General features: G+C 43.2%; 1 protein-coding gene across 5 annotated transcripts in view; it reads left to right on the top strand.

Moving 5' to 3' along the window:
* The window catches only part of epb41l5 (erythrocyte membrane protein band 4.1 like 5), a 166,571-nt gene that overhangs the window by 94,996 nt on the left and 49,940 nt on the right, over positions 1–21,635 (top strand). For all 5 annotated transcript variants that reach the window (XM_072579887.1, XM_072579886.1, XM_072579884.1 and 2 more), the window contains exons 11-15: positions 3,057–3,226; positions 7,425–7,531; positions 9,277–9,307; positions 13,449–13,488; positions 17,843–17,958. In XM_072579887.1, the coding sequence (XP_072435988.1) occupies positions 3,057–3,226; positions 7,425–7,531; positions 9,277–9,307; positions 13,449–13,488; positions 17,843–17,958 (464 nt within the window). The remainder of the gene's footprint in view (positions 1–3,056; positions 3,227–7,424; positions 7,532–9,276; positions 9,308–13,448; positions 13,489–17,842; positions 17,959–21,635) is intronic.

Raw genomic sequence — 21,635 nt, 5'->3', positions numbered from 1 at the left:
AAATGTTGGGCCACGGGGCGGTGTGATTGATTGGTGCGGGTGTCCCGGAGATGTTCCCTAAAGCGCTCTGCTAGGAGGCGCCCAGTCTCCCCAATGTAGAGGAGGCCGCATCGGGAGCAACAGATACAATAAATGATATTAGTGGAGGTGCAAGTAAAACTTTGATGTATGTGGAAGGCTCCTTTAGGGTCTTGGATAGAGGTGAGGGAGGAGGTGTGGGCGCAGGTTTTACAGTTCCTGCGGTGGCAGGGGAAAGTGCCAGGATTGGAGGGTGGGTTGTTTGGGGCGTGGACCTGACCAGGTAGTCGCGGAGGGAACGGTCTTTGTGGAAGCGGAAAGGGGTGGGGAGGGAAATATATCCCTGGTAGTGGGGTCTGTTTGGAGGTGGCGAAAATGTCGGTGGATGATTTGGTTTATGCAAAGGTTGGTAGGGTGGAGGGTGAGCACCAGGGGCGTTCTGTCCTTGTTATGGTTGGAGGGGTGGGGTCTGAGGGCGGAGGTGCGGGATGTAGACGAGATGCGTTGGAGGGCATCTTTAACCACGTGGGAAGGGAAATTGTGGTCTCTAAAGAAGGAGGCCATCTGGTGTGCTCTGTGGTGGAACTGGTCCTCCTGGGAGCAGATCCGGTGGAGGAATTGGGAATACGGGATGGCATTTTTGCAAGAGATAGGGTGGGAAGAGGTGTAATCCAGGTAGCTGTGGGAGTCCGTGGGTTTGTAAAAAATGTCAGTGTTAAGTCGGTTGTCATTAATGGAGATGAAGAGGTCCAGGAAGGGGAACATATCCAGGACACCCGCACCAATCAATCACACCGCCCCGTGGCCCAACATTTCAACTCCCCCTCCCACTCTGCCGAGGACATGGAGGTCCTGGGCCTCCTTTACCGCCGCTCCCTCACCATCAGACATCTGGAGGAAGAACGCCTCATCTTCCGCCTAGGAACACTTCAACCCCAGGGCATCAATGTGGACTTCAACAGCTTCCTCATTTCCCCACCTCACCCTAGTTCTAAACTTCCAGCTCAGTAACTGTCCCCATGACTTGTCCGGACTTGTCCTACCTGCCTATCTCCTTTTCCACCTATCCACTCCACCCTCTCCTCCTTGACCTATCACCTTCATCCCCTCCCCCACTCACCCATTGTACTCTATGCTACTTTCTCCCCACCCCCACCCTCCTCTAGCTTATCTGTCCACGCTTCAGGCTCACTGCCTTTATTCCTGATGAAGAGCTTTTGCCCGAAACGTCGATTTCGAAGCTACTTGGATGCTGCCTGAACTGCTGTGCTCTTCCAGCACCACTAATCTAGGATCTGGTTTCCAGCATCTGCAGTCATTGTCTTTACCTTATCAATTTGTTTACCTCATTGCTGCCTGTGGAAGCTTGCTGTGTGTAAATTGACAGTTTTTGCTTCCCTTGTTGCTTTGTTTTAAATTGGCTTTAACGCATGTTGGCTTGCCCTGAGATAGTGAAATGAGGTTCTATAAATGCCAACTTTTCCTTTCTTTACACTTCATCTCTGGTTTTAACTCTCCTTCTCAACATTTTCCCTTCAACTGCACAAAGTCTGGAGCCTTGCTCTAAATTCCAATTGCCTTGTTCTTGAGGCAGCAGTTTTTGCCTTTGTGGGAATTCTCTTTAATTTGCAGTGGCCAAAATAATTTCTGACAGATAAAAGACACTATTGAAGGGAGATATTAAAGGGAATATTTTTTAAAACTGGAATTTACTATTTCTTGGGTGGTAATATTCTCTGTTTAACAAAAAAATTCTATTCTCTTCCTAACGTTGCTTTTTCCAGGATATTAATTTAAATTGCTATCAGATGCTTTTAAATCTCATGAGGCCAGGTTTGTAATCTGTCTGTGAAATTGACCTATTGGTAGATTCTCTAAGACCCGGATTTTTTGGGGGTCTCCATCTCTTGGCAGAAACATTGGTGACAAGCCCACCCACCATTGTGATGACATCCCCTTACAATATTTCACCACTGCTTTAGAGTGAGTTGTCTTCCCTTTAAGAACTATTGGCCAATCATCTGTATTCATGGCATCAGCAGCAGGCTAGAATAGGGTCCATAGCTGGTAATGCATGCAGTCTTAACAAAGAGGGCACCTGGACCTGGGGAAATGCAGGGTATTTCTGGGGCCAAGCCCAGTGTGTTGGAGAGGTGGAGCCATGGTCAGTGGAGTGGGAGAAATGGCGAAGACTGGATTTGGAAGGTTTGTGGGTAGGGATCAGAAGAGGTGGGGAGAATAGGGGGCAAAGATGCTAGAAGATTTGATAATGCTAAAGATGTTTGTGAGGGGGTGGTGTAGGGTGTTCTCTGATCGACACAGGAGGTTGTAGATGACACTTTGAGCCACCATTACACCAGTCATTCTCCAAGTAGTATGGACTTCTCCTACAACATCCTGTCTCCACCCACAGGCAAAATAGTGGCCACTGGCCGGGCTGGGGTGAGGCCATTAATTAGCAACTCTAGGGCCTCAGATAACCTAAGGGCGAGTGGGCGACCTACTCATCCAGTAGCTCCCAGATCAGGGTAAGCAGTGGGCAGGTCACAGGATATGAACCCTCACTTTACCTTATGGTCAGGTGAGCATAAAATCCACCCTGTAGTCTCTGGTCACTTGGCATGATCTGCTGCAAATTATCATCCTTCATGGGAAGGTCTAGAATAGGGAGGCAATGGTTGAGTGGCATTGTTGTTAGATTGTTAATCCAGAGACCCAGATAATGGCCTGAGGAGTCTGAGTTTGAATCCTGCCATGGCAGATGGTGGAATTTAAATTCAGTAAAAGTCGCGATTGGGTGGGAGGAAAACCTGGGACTTCCTGGAACTGCATTGCGCAGAGCAATGCATTTTTATTTTCCATTGGGACAGTGAGGGAATGGTAACCATGGTAAAACAAAAAAAAAACCATTTCGGAATGCTGTGCTGCCTTGTGTGCTAAGAAGTCGCATGTGGCATCCATTACGATAAGGAACAGCACAAAAAACAGTGAGACTAGCAAATGAATGACTTGAACATGATTATTTTCCCCCCCACCAGGGGAAAGAACAAGAACACACCTTTGTATTCCGACTGGATCACCCAAAGGCTTGTAAACACCTCTGGAAATGTGCAGTGGAACACCATGCGTTTTTCCGACTGCGGGGACCTGTCCAGAAGAAGTCGAACCAGATAGCCTTTGTGCGGATGGGCTCCAGGTTCAGATACAGGTAAGGTGGTCAGACCAAGGGATCTGATAAATTACCCGACAGCATGTTTGCAAGAGGGTGGAAGAGTCTATGAAGGTGATTGGCAGATGGAGTGAAAATGGAAACTCATTGAAAACGTGTTACTGTCGAGAAAGTAGTTGTAGATAGGGGCCTGATCTTCGAATAATAAAAGGATGTGACTGTTAGTTTAACAGAGTGTATACCTTTAAATTTGAAAAGTGTGGTGTCGGAAATAGCGCAGCAGGTCTTGCACCATCTGAGGAGAAAGAGAGTCGATGTTTTGGGCATAAACCCTTCATCAGGAATGTAGAGATTGGGGAAGGGGGCTTAGAAATAAAAAGGGAGGGTGGGGTGAGGCCGGGGGACAGGTAGGTGGGAGAGTGTTAGGTGGATGCAGGTGGAGTGTGAGCCTGTTAAGTCAGAGCGGAGGGTGGAGCAGATAGGTGGGAAGGAAGATGGACAGATGGAACAGCTCAAGAGGTGTTGTCAAATGGGAGAGTTGGAGGTGGGGGATGGAGGGCACATCTTCCTTCCCACTTATCCCCTCCACCCTCCCCACCAACCTATCACAGTTACCACACTCCCCCGCCTCCACCTATCATCATGCCACATTCCCTGCCCCCAAGCCCCACCCCCATTTATCTCTCAACCATCCCCCCACCCCCCACACACTCACAAGCACACGTGTGTATACATACACACACACACATTCCTGATAAAGAGTTTATGCCCGAAACATTGACTCTGCTGCTGCTCGGATGCTGCCTGACCTGCTGTGCTTTTCCAACATCACATTTTTCGACTCTGGCTCTCCAGTATCTGTAGTCCTCACTTTCTCCTCTATACCTTTAAATCCATGTTATCAATTGGGATTTTCAGAAGGATAATACAAATTCAGCTCACGTTGTGGGTATTATATACATTTACAACACAAAGACCTTCTGGTCTGTGCCTGTTTACAGTTTACATAAATCTCTTCACAACTTCCCTTAGCTTGCCCTGTAAATAGAACTTGTCCTTCCTGTCTTCCTCAGGTACTTATTTAGCTTCCCCTTAAATGCAACCGTGCTGTTAACCTGAGCCACTCGATGGCAAGTTCAACTGTCCAGGTAAAAAAAAAATTTGTTCAGTTGACAAAATAAATTTGTTTGTGACCCCCTGCTTCAGACTCTCCCACAAGTGAAAACAGCTTCTCTGCATCCAATCTATTATACCCCGTCGTGATTTTGAAGATTTCACAGAATTGTTACAGTGCAGTGGGAGGCTATTCAGTCCATCTTATCTGTACCTCTTCTCTGCATATGTATTTGACTTATTCCCATTCCCCTGACATATCTGCATACCCTGCACATTGTTCCTTTTCAAGTAACAGTCTCATCTTCTTTTGAAAGTTTCATTTGAATCACACTGTCTCAAACAGTGCATTCCAGACCTTAATCACTGGCTCTGTCGAAAAGGTGCTTTCTTATATTGCTTTTGTTTCATATATCAATCTTTAAATCTGTGCCCCTCTCAGTATTAATCCTTAGAAGAGCAGGGAGAGTTTTTCTTTCCCTATCAGATATGTCCAGACTCCTCAATACTCCCTTTCAGATCACTGAGTCTTGATTGGACCTCTTCAGTCTTTAGCACTGGTTATAATTTCACACTTCTGGTATCCCCGTTGTGAGTCTACTTTGCAAATTGAAGATAATATGTTAATTGCTAGATGTCACCAACAAATATACCTGGTTAGTAGGTACAGGTTCATTCTCTGTGTTACAGTGAATGACTACACAAGTTGGGATTCCTGGTGAATGTGGGATTAGGTTTTGCACAGACTGGACTTCAAGCCTTAAGTGGCTGACCCTCCCCATATTTGTCTTTGGAAGTTTATGGCACTAGCGAGATAATGGACAGCTCATATGAGGGCCTGTTTTAGTCCTGATTGTTGAACTTTGTACTGTCTATCCATGTTGACTCTGTGTAAATCCTTCCTCAGTCACTGTTACACCCTCTCAGTTAGTGGGAGGGCCTTTTATGGAAGCTGTTAATTATGCTATCCATGATGAGCAGTTGTTCATTCTGAGAGCAATAAATGAGCAAGTTCTGCTTGATTGCCTTTATTAATACTGCAATCCCCAAACATTGCTGATTAGAATATTTAGAACCTTCTTTTTGAGTAGGTTGAACCTAAATGTAGAAGTTTTGGTTGAGCATCTGTAGGTATGGTTTAGACTGTGACTATTGTGTCTGGATGAAGCATTTTTTTCATATTATTGATGTGTGAGGCAATCCTGTTGTATTCCCACTTCTTCGCCATTTTGTATTGTGTCCCCTTCATTCGCCTGGCATGTTAGTAAGTCACATGTGGAACAAGAATCTAAATGGGGTTGTATAGGGCGGAGAAGGTGGAAGCTTTTTATTTTCTGAATTCTCTAATGAGACCATAAACATCAATATTAGGGTGATGATTTTCAGGAAGGATTGAACAAGCTGGGTTTTATCATTTGGAAAAGAGTTAATTTGTGTCATGTCTTAATAAAGGTCTTAAAGAAAGCAATGTTTGATAAAAGTAGATTAGGGGTGGCACAGTGGCCCAGCAGTTAGCACTGTTGCCTCACAGCGCCAGGGGCCCAGGTTCGATTCCAGCCTCTGGCGGCTGTCTGTGTGGAGTTTGCGCGTCCCCCCCCCCCCCCCCCCCCCCCGTGTCTGCGTGGATTTCCTCCGGATGTTCCGGTTTCCTCCCACAATTCAGAGATGTGTAGGTTAAATGAATTGGCCGTGCTAAATTGCCCATAGTGTTCAGCGATGTGTAGGTGAGGTGCATTAGTCAGGGGTAAATATAGGATAATAGGGTAGGAGAATGGGTCTGGGTGGGTAACTGCTTAGAGGGCTGGCGTGTACTTGTTGGGCCAAAGGGCCTGTTTCCACACTGTAGGGATTCTATGATACAGATGGATAAAATGTATGGATGACCAAAATCAGAATATAAAATAGTTAATAACAAATTCAGGGTGGAATTGAAAGAATTTTCATTCCCCAAAGTTTTGGTTAAATTGAGGAGCTTACTACCAGAAGGAATAGTTAAAATGAATAGTGTGGCTGCATTTACAGGGAAGTTAGATAAAAGACTGAGAGCGAGAAAGGAACAGAAAGAGTGGGCTGATGTAATTAGAGGAAAAGGGTTTTAAAGAGACTTGTGGAACGTAAAAACTAATACAGATTAAGTGGTCTATAGTGCAATATAATAGGGGGTTTGAGTGAGTGTATCAAACTGTATACAATTGGGTAATCTGTGTATCAGTGCAGATAGAAAATTTATCCCACTACTGTCTCTTCACATAACCATAGGGTAGCTGCATTAGAGTTTGATCCACTTTGTTCTGGAGTTGTCTTGTGTTATATAGCACTAATTATTTGGATTGTGTTACTTCTAAAATTGACTTGAGTTAAATGTTTCCTTGTCTAAGGAAGCAAATCTCTTGAAGAAAAGCGGTGAAATGTAATAATGTTCAATCTGCAGTGACACGACCCCTTTATAAACATTTTAATGACATCCTTTAACTTTTCTTATCAAACAGCCCATCTTTTCCTTGACTGTCTTTTGTAAGTTTTATTCCCTCACATTCTCTTTCCTTCCATTTTCTTTAACGGTTTTGACTCCTATTGGAGTTCAGTTCTGTGGGCACTCTTACCCCCAAGTGTCGGTTCTATGGATACATGACTGGGTTGTACATTCATGGACTGAAAAGATAAGAGATAAAACTGACCTTAATACAGGTCCCACTCTCATATCCAAATGCATTTTGTCTGAGTGTTTTCTCTCTAAGCTTGAGTTGGGCATTGTCTAACTGACAGCACAGATCAGAGATTGAAAATGCATTGACCTGAAGAGCTAAGAGATCTTTATGGATCTTTCATTTACTTGAAACCTCATTCATAAGGCTTTATGACCCAGAATGTTTGGTTGTGCCAGCCACACATTTATAGCTTGGCAATACTAGTGAATTTCTAAGATATCTTCATGGTTAACATGTCTTTTGACAAAATAAAAACAAAATGGGCTTTTTCTGCTTGGATGCTTCTGCTGATAGCTGGAGGGACCAATGTGATTAAAGCGGAATGACTCCAGTTATCAGAAGCAACCAGACATTTTTGTACTTCTACCCCACTCTGGCAATTTCAGGAATTAATTTCTGAAGTGATTGATTTCCAGTGGCAGAACGGAATACCAGACCACCAAAGTCAGTAAACCACGACGGCAAGTGTCCTTCGAGCGGCGGCCCAGCAGACGCTACTCGAGAAGATCAACACAGCAGAGAGGTAATTATGTGACTGTTAAAGTGAGCCCCTGAGTGAAGAGAGACCTGGAAATGGCTTCTAGTTAATTAGTGTCTGATCATGACATTGCCCAGTGAACAGGGCATCCAAAATCCTGAGAGGGATAAAACTCTCAGGCCAATTTTAGGAGAAACAACAATGGAACATTCCTCACTTTTAGGCCATTAAAACATATTGAGGAGATGACTGATCAAACATATCCAGTGTCTCTGTTCTGTGCAAGATGACAAAATATTTTATCATGAGAACATAAGAGCAGGCAGTTCAACCCCTCAACCCTGCCTCCCCCATTTGATAGGATCTCCTCTTTGATTTGATCTCCTCTTAATCTCAACTCCACTTTCCTTTCTGCTCTCCATAACCCTTCAACAATTAAAAATCTGTCTGTCTCCTCCTTAAATTGACTCAGTGTCCATACTCTTGGGTGGTAAATTCCACATATTCATGACCCTTTGAAGTAATTCCTCCACTGTTTTAAATCAGCCACCCCTTCGTTTAAAACTGTGACATCCCAGTCTAGGTTCCCCAATGCGAGGAAAAATCCTTCCACTCTGTCAATCCCCATTAGCATTTTCCATACCTCATTAGATCTCCCCTCATTCTGCTAAACTTCAGCAAATATAGACTTAAACTGCGAAATCTATGTTCATAAGGTAAACCCCTCATCTCTGAAATCAACTTAGTGAATCTCTTCTGAACTTCCAAATCAAATATATCCTCCCTCAAGTAGGGGGACCAAAAGTGTAGTGCTCCAGGTACAATCTCACTGATGTCTTATACAGTTGCAGTAACACTTCCCTATTTTTATTCCTTCAGTTAAAAATGCCCAAATTCTATTTGCCTTCTTTATTACCTGCTGTATCTTCAGATTAGTTTCTGACCAGGATTGTCTCAGAATGGTCTGGGTAGGTAGGAGGAACATCTCCACGTTGGTCAGCAGATTTCTGTAGTCCTGTCATAGGATCTTGCAGTATAGAAGATGATATTCAGACTATTAGGCTTTCACTAACTCTTTCACATTCCTATCCCTTTGGTCTCACTCCCCTGCTCTTTCTCCATAGTTAGGCAAAGTTTTTCTTCAAAGTCACTGTTGAATTTTCTTCTGTCATCTTTTCAGGCAGCGCATTTCAGTTCATGATGTTTCTTTAATTAATACACATAATTACTGCTGTCCTGCACTCCCGAGATGCACACCACCTGCTGTCCTTCAGGTTATTGATGCTCATCTCTTGGCGAGTTTGAGCTGAGGGCCCCCCCTGTGAATGGGGTCAACATTTATAAAGAAAGAATCTCCCACACACAAAGCTGTTCACTTACATGGTGACAATCTCTCAAGATTTTGTGTGTGTAGAGGTTAGTCGTTGACTGTTCTAGTGTTGCAAGATGAGCTATTGGGAAAGTATAAAAATCACTGACCTTGCACACACTATGTGAAGGCGTTTACTTCAGGGAGGTTGGACGTAAATGGGTTGGCAAGACCTCTTATTTTGAGTCAGATGTACTATTGTTGGTGTTTGAGGGCAGTGGGTATGCAATTTCAGCATTTATAGCAGCATTTTAAACTCGGTGGGCTATGGTTTGAACTGAATACACAGTTATATATATTTATATTAGTTTCAAACTGACTTTGGATTGCTGTATGTATTATCCTTCTGTACCAAAATCATGTGTTGAATATTACTGTTGCTGGAAAGCTACTGATTGCTGTTGTTCATGTAATCTTGCAGCGAATCCTTTCAACAGAAACTTGGAAACAAGGTAAGTGAATGTCTTTCTGAATTCAAGCCAAAAGGTGACTGAGAGTCACTGACCAGGTGGAATCTATTGAAAAGATTTTAATTTATTGTTTTTGCAGACCACATGGAAAATCTACAAATCAAGAGCAAAATGGTGCAAATGTTGGGAAATCTGAAATAAAACCACAAAATGCTGGAAATGCTGTGCAGTATTTCCAACATGTTCTTTTTTTTAACTAGAGGACAAGAGTATAGTTTTGTATTACTTTTATTGTAATTTTAATGGTCTCTGGCATTCAATATGATACAAGTAAGATTATTTCTTTGCTGTATGAACTCCATAAGAATAACATGAATATGATTGTTGCTGCTCATGAGCGTTGACAATCAATGTTAGCAAGCTGTTCAGCTTGGAGGTCATTATAGCGAATTCTGGTTCTGTCCATGGCAAGCAATCATGGGCACACATGACAACATTGATTCCGAATTGTAACTGGTGAGTTGCACTGGTACCCACAAATAGTAATTTTGAGTCCAATATACCAACGCCAATTCCAGTGCCATTATCTAGGATTGTTAACCCAGCAACAACAATTTGCATTATGTATTGTCATAGCGAGTTTTGAGAAGATTTGTAGCTCAGGTTGAGGTTTTGGATGTAGGTTTGCTCGCTGAGCTGGTAGGTTCATTTCCAGACGTTTCATCACCCTACTAGGTAACGTCTTCAGTGGGCCTCAGGCGAAGCAGGAATTTTCAGCAGTGCTTCACCTGAGGCCCACTAAAGATGTTACCTAGTAGGGTGACGAAACATCTGGAAATGAACCTTTCAGCTCAGCAAGCGAACCTACATCCAAACTATATTGTCATTTGACATTGTAAAATGTCACAAGATGCTTCTTCGAGTTTTATCAAACAAAGATGGACGGCAAGCCATGTAAGAATATATTGGGGCAGGTGAACTAAGTTTGGATCCAAGAGACAGGTTGTAAGGAATTAAGAAAATGTTTTAAAGGAGAAATGAGTGCTGAAGTTCACAGAGACGAGGTCCTTGGGAAATGAAGTCATCCCCAGTGGAGACGTGATTAAAAATGCAGATTCTTCAGAATCGAAACAGTTTGTAACTTACTGAGGAAGAGATAAGTGAGGCTGCGGAGGGATTTGTGAAAACCAGGGTGAGAATTTTAAAATTGGAACATTTGAAGCCTGCTGGTCAATGCAAGTTGAGTGAACGTGAGTCTTGGGTGAATAGCACTTGGTGCACATTTGAGAGTCATGCTCTCCCTTTCCTATGACTCTTTTTAAGTAGAAGGTGGAAGATAAGAGGGCGTGAGGGGGTGGTGGTTGCTATCAAAATAGTCAGTGCGAGTGGGTATTGTGAGGAGTTCAGCAGATGATGATCTGAAGCAAGGCCAGAGTCCGGATATAATTACACAGCTGGGAGGGAGTGGACACTCTTGGTGGTGGAGCAGGTAGGTGCAGATTGAAATCGCATTTCGCTAACTGGATTGAATCCACAAGAGGGTAAATAAATTTGTATTGTCGAGTGTGTTTCCTGATTCTGTGGCCTTTCTGAAGCATGAAAGAATTGGTTTTGTCTGAAGAGAAGAACTTTACTTGAATGTATATCAGTTTATATTACTTCTAATTGCTGTGTATGTTATATTAAGTGGACTTGCTGGCTTTCATACCTCACAATTCTCATGAAAAACTAATGTTGTAGAGATTCAAAAGGATCTTCTGATTGTCTTGTATATTCCATGTGAGCATTGCTGTCCTGTGTAGTAGATTCTACTCATGTACTTGTTTAAAACAAGTTAGAGTACTTGTTAGTGAACTTCTGGAAGGATGTAATTGCACTGGAGGAATTATGAAGGAGATTCACCGGGATGTTGGCTGGGATGGAGCATTTCAGCAATGAGGAGAAGCTGGACAAGCTCGGGTTGTTTTTTTCTGGAGCGGAGAAGGTTGAGGAGGGACCTGATTGAAGTATAATAAGATTATAGAGGGCATGGACAGGATCAATAGAAAGCAACTCTTCCCCCTAGCCAGAGGATCAAGAACAAGAGGCATACTTCTTTAAAGTGAAAGGCCGGTTTAGAGGGGATCTCCAGAAATGTTGTTTCACCTGAGCACTTAAAGTGTCCAAGCATTTAGGGCTGAGGCACTAGAGCAAGGAGTGGTGTATTTTGGATGGTATAGGACGTGATTGGCTAAAATGCCTTTACTGTACTGTATAATTCCATGATTCTAAGAGGGTAAATATTACGATGCTGTGGTTTCATTGTGCTTGCTTGAAGGTCTGGCAAGACTTTTTTTGTGCTACTGTTAATCTAGAAAGCTCCATGCCTCTTTAAATCCATCATTTGTTTTCCTAGTTTGCCTGTGGAGGAGGATAAACCACTCCCCCTCCTCCTGCTGAATACAATTTGTTCTCATTTATCACAGTGCTGAAGTAATTCCTCCTGTTTAGTACTCAGTGCATTTATGCTGAAGTGCTGCTTTTAAAGGGACCTCCCATTCTGAGCTAACTAAATGCAACTAGATGGGGATGTGAATTCATAGCAAGTTGGTTGAAAATAGAATTCCAAACTTTTATTTTACTCTTCTGAACTCTAGTGTGTAGCCCCTGCACAAGTGCAGTGTTAAGACTGTGAAACAGCAATACAATGTCACGATGTCTAGATTAGAGCGGTGCTGGAAAAGCACAACAGGTCGGGCAGCATTCAAGGAGCAGGAAAATCGACGTTTCGGGCAAAAGCCCGAAACAACTCTAATCTAGACTCTGGTCTCCAGCATCTGCAGTCCTTGTTTTTACCTAGTTAATGTCGCAAGGTCCTGCGATAGTCAGGACCCTGAGTGGAATAAAACCTAGAACTGCTGCTGCTGGAGATCTGAAACAAACAGAAACAGAAAGTACTGGAGAAATGGAGCAAATCTGGCTGCATCTGCAAAGAGAGAATAGAGTTAGCATTTTGTGTCCAATGACACCACTTCAGCACCAGAAGCAACTAGGAAATAGTGGTATTTATGCTGATGATGGAGGGTGAAGGGGTGGAGGGGGGGTGGGGCTCGGTGGTGAGAGGAAGTCCAAAGAGACCAAGGGAAAAGGGCAGGCAAACAAAGGGATTGTTGATAGTAGGACAGGGAAGTAGAGGAGCTAGATAAGTGATAAAGGGTTAGTAAGTAATTCAAAATGGATTGGTTGCACCGAAAGCAGCACATTTTGAGACAAGCTCTGGGCGTGTGAGGGTAAGTTATAGACAAGGAACGAAGTATTCATGCTCTGTAACTGCTAAGCTCAATGTTGAGTCCTAAAGGCTGTAGGATGTTTGATCAGAAGAGATATTATTCCTCTAACATGTGGTAAGAAAGATCCCATTGAACCTTTTCAGGGGGTCCTTTGCAAGGCAGATGCCAAGCCAGCCTGAACGATGATGTGGAGGCTGTCATTCTACTGGCTTTAAACACAATACTCAGGATATGGATCTATTGCCACTGACTAGCAAGATGGCTCACAGTGTCTGAGTTCCAGGGACCCGGATTTAGTTCCACCCCCAGACGACTGTGCACATTCTTCCTTTTGTCTGTGTGGGTTTCCTCCACATACATCCATTTCCTCCCACAGAACAAAGATGTGCAAGTTACGTGGATTAGCCAAGGGAAATGCAGGGTTACAGGGATGGGGTAGCGGGGGTTGGTCTGGTTGGCATGCTCTTCAGCCCCTCATTCCTGATGAAGGGCTCTTGCCCAAAACGTCAATTTTCCTGCTCCTTGAATGCTGCCTGACCTGCTGTGCTTTTCCAGCACCCCACCCTCTACTCTGATCTCCAACATCTGCACTTTCTCCTATGCTCTTCAGAGGATTGATGTGGTCTCGATGGGCTGAATAGCCTGCTTCCATACTGTAGATTTATGATTCTATAATTATGATTTGTTGAATTTGGGTTTAATTGTTGTAATAGTCATGGTTACCACTGTCTTAATGTAGCAAAATGATTGTTTTAAACCATTGAGATCACTACAAAAGAAAAACAAGAAGTTTGAAGCATTTGGTGCACAATATACTAAAAGGCTACAGTCATATTAAAATGCTATTTTATCACTTGCTTTTTATTTCAAACAATAATGAGATGATTCTTTTCTCTGTTGTCTTTTTGAACCAGTTCTCCTATTAATGCTTCAAACCAGAAACCTGCTTCCCAGGTACGTGCCTGTTATTGTTGTGCATCTGGCTCCATCTCTATCACCGTTTACCTTGATCTCTGAGGCTATAGCACATCATGCACTGTCTTGTTGTTGGCCCTGGAACACAGACAACTGCATACCTCTAGGGAAATATTAAATTCTTTTGTAACTGTCTTTAATGGAAGCGATAGCAGAAACCTTTGAAAATGAGAGAGTGGGTCTCTGTCTGATTTGTGCTTAATTACTAGATGACGGTCTCTCAGCTTCAGTATCCAGTGGCAGTGACAGACTCTCTGTATTAGTTGAATTACACTGTTCCGGAGGTGGTTCAGCCCCTCATCCCTAGGCCAGCTCTAAAAATGCTATCCAGAAGTTGTACTCCTCTGCTGCTTCCTGGAGGCCTGCAGTGTTTTGTTTGTGAGTAAACATTCAATTTACTCTTGGGAAATTCAAAGTGCAGACTCAGTTTGCAGTAGATTAATGATGTGGACATTGCTTTGACATGTCAGAATAAAACAGTCGATCTAATCAATGTCCCAAAATATACACATAAGCCAACCTTCCATCCATTCACTCCATCTACATTTCTTGGTGCCTTAGAAGTTAGCCACCATAATCAAAGACCCCTCTCACCGTGGTTGCGATCACTTCTGACCTCTTCCTTCAGGTAAAAGATACAAAAGGTTAAACAAACACATCAACAAGTTTTAAGAACAGCTTCTCCCCTGCTGTCAGAGAGTCATCGAGACATACAGCACGGAAACAGATCCAACTCGACCATGTCAGTCAGACATCCAAAATAAATCTTGTCCAATTTGCTGGCATTTATACCCATCCAGATGCCTTTTAAATGTCATAATTGTACCAGCCTTCACCACTTCCACTGGCAGCTCATTCCATACATGCACCACCCTCTGCGTAAAAAGGTTGTCCCTTAGGTCCCTTTTATATCTTTTACCCTCTCAACATAAACCTATGCCCTCTAGTTTTGGACTCCCTAACCCAGAGAAAAGACATTAAGTATTCATCCTAACCAGGCACTCACATGATTTTATAAATCTCAGTAAAGTCACCCCTCAGCCTCTGGCGCTTCAGGAAAAAAAGCCCCAGCCTATTCAGCCTCTCCTTATAGCTCAAATCCTCCAACCCTGGCAACATCCTTGTAAATCTTTCCTGAACCCTTTCAAGTTTTACAACATCCTTTGTATAGGAGGGAGACCAGAATTGCACACAATATTCCAAAAGTGGCCTAACCAATATCCTGTACAGCTGCAGCATGACCTCCCACCTCCTATACTCAATGCTCTGACCAATAAAGGCAAGCATACTAAATGCCTTCTTCACTATCCTATCTATCTATGCTCACCTTTCAAAGAACTATGAACCTGGACTCCAAGGTCTTTATGTTCAGCAACACTTTGCAGGACCTTACCATTAAGTGTGTAATTCCTGCGCTGATTTGCCTTTCCAAAATGCAGCACCTTGCATTTAGCAGAATTAAACTCCATCTGCCACTCCTCTGCCCATTGGCCCATTTGGTCAAGATCCTTTTGTACCCAAAGGTAATCTTCGTTGCTGTTCACTACACCTCCAATTTTAGTGTCATCTGCAAACATACTCACGATATCTCCGATGTTCACATCCGAATCATTTATATAAATGATGAAAAGTAGTGGACCCAGCACCGATCCTTGTGGCACTCCACTAGTCGCAGGCCTCCCATCTGAAAGGCAACCCTCCACCACCACCCTCTGTCTTCTACCTTTTGAGCCAGTCTTGTATCCAAATAGCTAGTTCTCCCTTTACTCCATGTGATCTAACCTTGCTAACTAGAATACCACGAACGCCTTACTGAAAGCCATATAGATCACATCCACTGCTCTGCTATCATCAATCCTCTTCGTTACTTCTTCCAAAAACTCTATCAGGTTTGTGCAATATGATCTCCCACGCACAAAGCCATGTTTACTATTCCTAATCAGTCCTTCTCGAGTAGATATCTGTCCCTCAAGATTCCCTCCAACAACTTGCCCACCACTAATGTCAGGCTCACCGGTCTATAGTTACCTGGCTTTTTTCTTATTACCTTTCTTAAATATTGGCACAATATTAGCCAACCTCTAGCCTTCTGGCACTTCACCTGTGGCTATCAGTGATACAAATATCTCAACAAGGAGCCCAACAGTCACTTCCCACAGAGTTCCCAGGTACACCTGAGCAGGTCCCAAGGATTTATCTACCTTTATGCGTTTTAAGACATCCAGCACCTTTGCTGGATGACAAGATGTTGCTATTTATTTCCCCACATTCTGTATCTTCCATCTTGTTCTCCACAGTAATACTGATGCAAAATATTCATTTTAGTATCTCGCCCATCTCCTGCAGTTCCACACATCGATGGTCTTTCTAATCCCTCACGAATTACCCTTTTGCACTTAATGTATTTGTAGAATCCTCTTGGATTCTCCTTCACCCTATTTGCTAAAGCTATTTCATGTCTTTTTTGCCCTCCAGATTTTCCTCGTAAGTATATTCCTACTGTTTCATACTCTCCTCAGGATTCACTCATTCCCTGGTGTCTATACCTGATATATGCTTCTTTCTTTCTTTCTGAATAAAACCTCAATTTCTCTAGTCATCCAGGATTCCCCTCACTTATCAGCCCTGCCCTTCACCCTAACAGGAACAAACTGTCTCTGGACTCTCATTATCCCATTTTTAAATGCTTCCCATTTCCCAGCAGGCCCTTTACATGTGAACATCGACCCCCAATTGACTTTTGAAAGTTCTTGCCTCTTACTGTCAAAATTGGCCTTTCTCCATTGTAAAATTTAACTTTTAGGTCCAGTCTATCCTTTTCCATTGCTAATTTAAAACTAGTAGAAATATGGTCACTAGTTCCCTCACTGGCATCTCAGCCTTATTTCCCATGGGTAGGTCAGGTTTTGCACCATTTCTAGTCTGTACATTCACATATTGAATCAGAGAATTTTCTTGTGCACAGTTAACAAATTCCTCTCCATCCAAGCCCTTAACACTATGGCAGTCCCAGTTGATGTTTGGGAAATTTAAAATCCCCTATCATACTCACCCTGTTATTATCACAGATGATGGGGATCTCCTTACAAATTTGCTTCTCAATTTTCTGCTGACTATAGGGCGGTCTATTGTACAATCCCAGTAAGATGGTCATCCCTTTCTTATTTCTCAGTTCCACCCAAATAACAGATGGACATCTCAAATTTCAAATCTGGTGTTAAACTTGCTTCTTGTGCACCACCTTTGTAGTTGCAACTTTGGATTCCTCGCTCTGTTCTATCACCCTATGATCTTTGTTTCTGTACAGCACAAAAAGCAAAGCTTTTCACTGCACTTCGATACATGTGACAATAACAAATCAAATCAAATCAACAGTTCAATCTCCGCATAGCCCACCTTGGGCAGTGCTTCCTCGATAGTGCCATTCAGTTAAATCAAGGCCGATTTGTACTTCATTCTCTCATTGTAAATGAGCACAAAGTTTTAGTCCTATGTTGGACACTGATGCAAAATAACCCCAGGATGACTTGGCAAATATTCTTGAAGCCTTTTTGAAATGTTGTGGCATGATGGGAAGCTATAATTTTGAAAATAACTTTGAACGCCTGTGGAAATAGCTGAGCATATTAGGGCACAAGTATTGGCTGGGGTGAGTTGTGTTGTTACACTGTGAAAAGGAAAGGCTGAATTCTTCTGAAGGCTATAGGAGCAAATGGGGTCTTGGAGCCCTGCACTGAGATCAACAGCACAAGCATCCAGGTGGTGGCCTCCAAGAGGTGCCTGTCTGCTTGGCATCCTGTTGGGCAAGGTCTGTGGGCTCCCATGGCTGCCAGCCCGGTAGTAGCACCAGCTGGTCAGAGGAGGAGGAGGAGATGGTCACTGCTGAGGTAGGTAGGCAGGCACCTGTGCGGGCACCTCCATGTGAGTGCGGTGTCATTGGCTGGCACAGAGTACAGGCAGCAACAACTCTCAGCTGGGCCAGGACCCTGGAGCTCCGCTGGATTGAGTGAGACCACATTTGTGGCCTTAGATCCACAAGGAACATCTGTCTCCATGCCTCTTCAGCTGTCAAGGTGCCTCTCTGCAGGTTGGAAATTTCTGATAATGCTGTAACATTGTACCTCAGTGGGTACTTAACCTTAACTGGCGTCTCACTGGTGGGAATCCCTGGTAAAGTTTCCTGAGAGTGGGAATGCTTTGGGGACCATCCTCATGCGTTTCCAGTTGTGCCTCTGACCTCTGTGTCACGTGGCCTGGAGCATACTTCCCTAGTGTGTTTGTAGTTTGGTCCTATGTTGCATGTAGTCAATTGCTTTCACTTTTCTCTCTGAAGACTGCGGTGGTGAGATCAGCCATTCCTGTTGCAGCATCGTTACCCAGTGCTGCTGGACCGATTGAAATAGAGAACCTTCCCAGAAGCCCACGCCTCAACCAATCTGAGAAGAGGAGGTAAGAGTGATTGGCCCTTAATAGGCGTTAACCAAAGTAATGTGATTGTATAACTTTTAGGACAATGTAAGGCAATGATTTCACTGTACAAACTTTGTGAATGTGATTTACGATTGACAATTTTCATTGCGTCTTTGTGGCGTACTAGAAATTCAACAGTCAAATATAATGTTTCATATTGGTGAGTGTCATCTTCAATGGCTAGCAAAAAATTTGAACCCAAATGGCTAGTGCATTGCTTTGAAGAATGAAGAAACCTTGTATCACCTTACATTGATGTGGCAGGTTATTAATGGTACTTTTGTCATCTAGAATTTGCAAGTCGCAGATTTCTAATGTTGACGATGGCAGTGAATTCCCAAGATCCCTGCAAGTTCAATGTTTTGTTTTTATTTTTCAAAAAGCTTTCAAATCCCCCCTTTTTCCCCATCACCCCCATCATCAGCACAAGGAGTTCTTTTCCATGCAAATTGTACATATTGAAACAATTCAAACCAATTTCCTTTGTGACTGCAAGTCCGGGCAGTCCATAATCTCAGCTACAGAAATGCTTTCCTTTTCCAAATTGAATGCTCTTTTACTGAGAAGGAACATCACTTTGAAAGTTGTCTTTACCAACAAAGACCTTCAAATACAAAAATGTTTGCATCAGAAATGCTTCTGTGAGGTAAGGCTTTTGTTATACAGTGGAAGCTCTTACTGGGTAAATGTGTACCAGACCAGTCCAAAAACCAATATGGGCTGAATTGATTGTTTCCTAACCCCCAGAGCTCAGGGCTGGAAAGTCCTCCCTTCGCAGGACCAGACTGTCTATCTGAACCTGACTAGACAAGTCCATCTGTCCACCATTCAAATGCATAACAGAGCTTGGTCTCTGTTATCAGTAATTAAAACAATAACCAAGCCTGTTGTGAAATGTCAACGGGAAAGCCGTTTGCAGGTCTTCAGCAAGGCTTGGGGAAGATGAAGTTGAGTGTGTGTTGCTGGAAAAACACAGCAGGTCAGGCAGCATCCAAGGAGCAGGAAAATCGATGTTTCAGGCAGAAGCCCTGAAATGTCGATTTTCCTGCTCCTCGGATGCTGCCTGACCTGCTGTGCTTTTCCAGCAACACACTCTAAATTCTGACCTCCAGCATCTGCAGTCCTCACTGTCTCCTTGGGGAAGATGAATCCTGGTTCAAAGAAGTGGTTTTGGAGGAATGGCCTGAAGGCAGACAAATACATGGAACCTCTGTGTTACTAGCTCCCCTTCTGTGGAAGCACCATTAATCTCAGTGGAAGAAGTCCCATCTGAAAAAGATAACCCCTGAAGACAGCAGCAATGTTAACATCTAAGAGTCGGTAACAATGAGGTTCCACAGCCCCTTTTTGTCTTGGTTTTTGTGCAGTTAGTGATTTTTAAGCATGTAGAGATGCTGGTGTTGGGCTGGTCAGAAGTCACATGACAGCAGGTTCTGGACCAATAGATTTATTTACAATCACAAGCTTTTGTAGCGCTGCTCCTTCATCAGAAAGCAGCACTCTAAAAGCTTTTGATTTTAATTAAGCCTGTTGGACTATAGCTTGGTGTCGTGCAACTTCTGACTTTATGATACTTAAAGCAAGTGGGCTCTCATCAAGGTCACTGTCTGCCTACCTGTCACTAAAAGCATTGCTGGCCTCCGTTTTGGCACTGCCTGCTGCTGTGTTTGCTGCGGTCTGCAGCTCCCAGTCAAAGCAATTGAATCAAATAGTTTCTCTGAATTTTTGTCTCATCTCTGATCTGCTCAGTCTCTGGACTGTATATGCTCAAGGTGGTGGAACTCCGGTGCTTGACGTAGTGCGGAACCGTTGAATGCGGTTGTTTCTCCCAGTGGTGGTGGGTGGTAGTTTTTCCTCTTTTAAGCTGATTGCTGTTGCATGAGGTCTGGCTGGGCTTTGGGATGCACTGACCATAACCGAATGAATCTGAAGGACTGTTTTCTGCATGCCTTACTTTCTGGTCATGAAGAGAGAGAGAAAGTGCTCACTCTTGCTTTCGCAAATCCCCGAATTAACTTTTTTGTGTGTGCGTATAAGCGAGTGAGTGAGAGATTTGAACATGAGAAACCAGAGCTGGAGTAGTTATAAACCCTTGGTGTTTACGCCGTTCCTGACTGAACATTTACATCAACTCCACTTTCATGTCGAGTCCCATTATTCCTTAATGCTCGAGAACCTATCGCGCTGAATCTTGAATATACTCAATAACTGAACGTCAAAAGGGGTAGAGGGCTCCAAATATTCACAACCTTCTGAGTGAAGAAATTTCTCCACAGCTCAGTGCAAAAATGTCCGACTCCTTATCCTGTGACCATTACCCTAGAGCTAGGTTCCCATACAGCCTCTGCCAAGAATTTTATATGTTTCCATTCTTATATTCTGGAGAGTTATAGGCCCATCATAATATAGGACACACATCTCATTCCAGGTAAAAAAAAACACACATACACCCACCCTACAACACCACCACTCTGTGTTTTTCCCCTGCCTGTTTTGCAATTTTGTTCTTGTTCTAACACTTACTTAAACTACACTTTGGATTGGAATAGATTTGAACGTTATCACATAATCTCCATGTCTGCTGGGTCAACGATAACAGTGTGAGCAACTTGGTTTAATCAATAAGCCCATTTGATTTGCCACCATTCAATGGGAGGCTGGAGGCCATAGAATTTAATGCTTTGGGTTTATGTCCCTTGTCTTAAACATCTGGGCACCTTCTATAAGGGGTCAAGAGTGTGGTGCTGGAAAAGCAGGTCAGGCAGCATCATGATTTCTGATGAAGGGCTTATGCCTGAAACGTCGATTCACCTGCTCCTCAGATGCTGCCTGACCTGCTGTGCTTTTCCAGCACCACACTCTTGACTCTGATCTCCAGCATCTGCAGTCCTCACTTTCTACCTTCTGTAAGGATTCAGCTTCATTACAGATTTAAAAAGAAATGAAACGAAACATAAACCAAAATCAGTGAGAGGTGAAGAAAGCATGGAGATGTACTTGTAATTATTTGCCTTTGAAGAAAACGAATTTCAGAGTTGAGGGCAAATGTCAAACTCGAGGCCAACACACATATGATGGGACAAATGGCCTTTGTGCTGTGAGATTCTAAGTAAAGAGGATGGAAGGGTATTTTTAACATTTGGTTTGGTAGAATTCACTAGGTTTGGTTGCAGATTGTTGTGAGCTGTTCTGAGGATATTTTCTGGTCTGGCAAAACTTAACATTTAGCAGTAAATTGGCAGCTAAGAACAACTTGAACTTCATCCTTTATAATTTGAGATTAAGAAAGTTGCCAGCAGTGACTGGAGAAGGAAATGAGGAATCAAACTTTCTTTGTTAACTTGTTTGACTGCAAGAGAGTTGAACATTAAGTAGCCATGGTGATCTCCAAATGCTTGGCCTTTGATCCATCAAGCCCATTCTCTCCAGTTGCCATGTGTAATGCTTCCTCTTGTGTATTCAATTTGACCCACCTGTCCTTATAAAGTAAGCAGCCAAACACTGGTAAAGTTGCTCTTCCTTGGTGGCACGTTCCAAGTCCTGCAATTCAGGAGTCTGACAAAGTTGTTTCTAGTGCTATCTGTCATCTAGTCCTCGCACTTGTGTGATAGTTGGTTCAACACTCCACTCTCTGTTCCCATTGACACAGCTAATAA

This window comes from Chiloscyllium punctatum, chromosome 10 (genome assembly GCF_047496795.1).
Source record: "Chiloscyllium punctatum isolate Juve2018m chromosome 10, sChiPun1.3, whole genome shotgun sequence".
Classification (NCBI taxonomy): Eukaryota; Metazoa; Chordata; class Chondrichthyes; order Orectolobiformes; family Hemiscylliidae; genus Chiloscyllium; species Chiloscyllium punctatum.
This window is presented reverse-complemented; position numbering and strand designations above follow the sequence as displayed.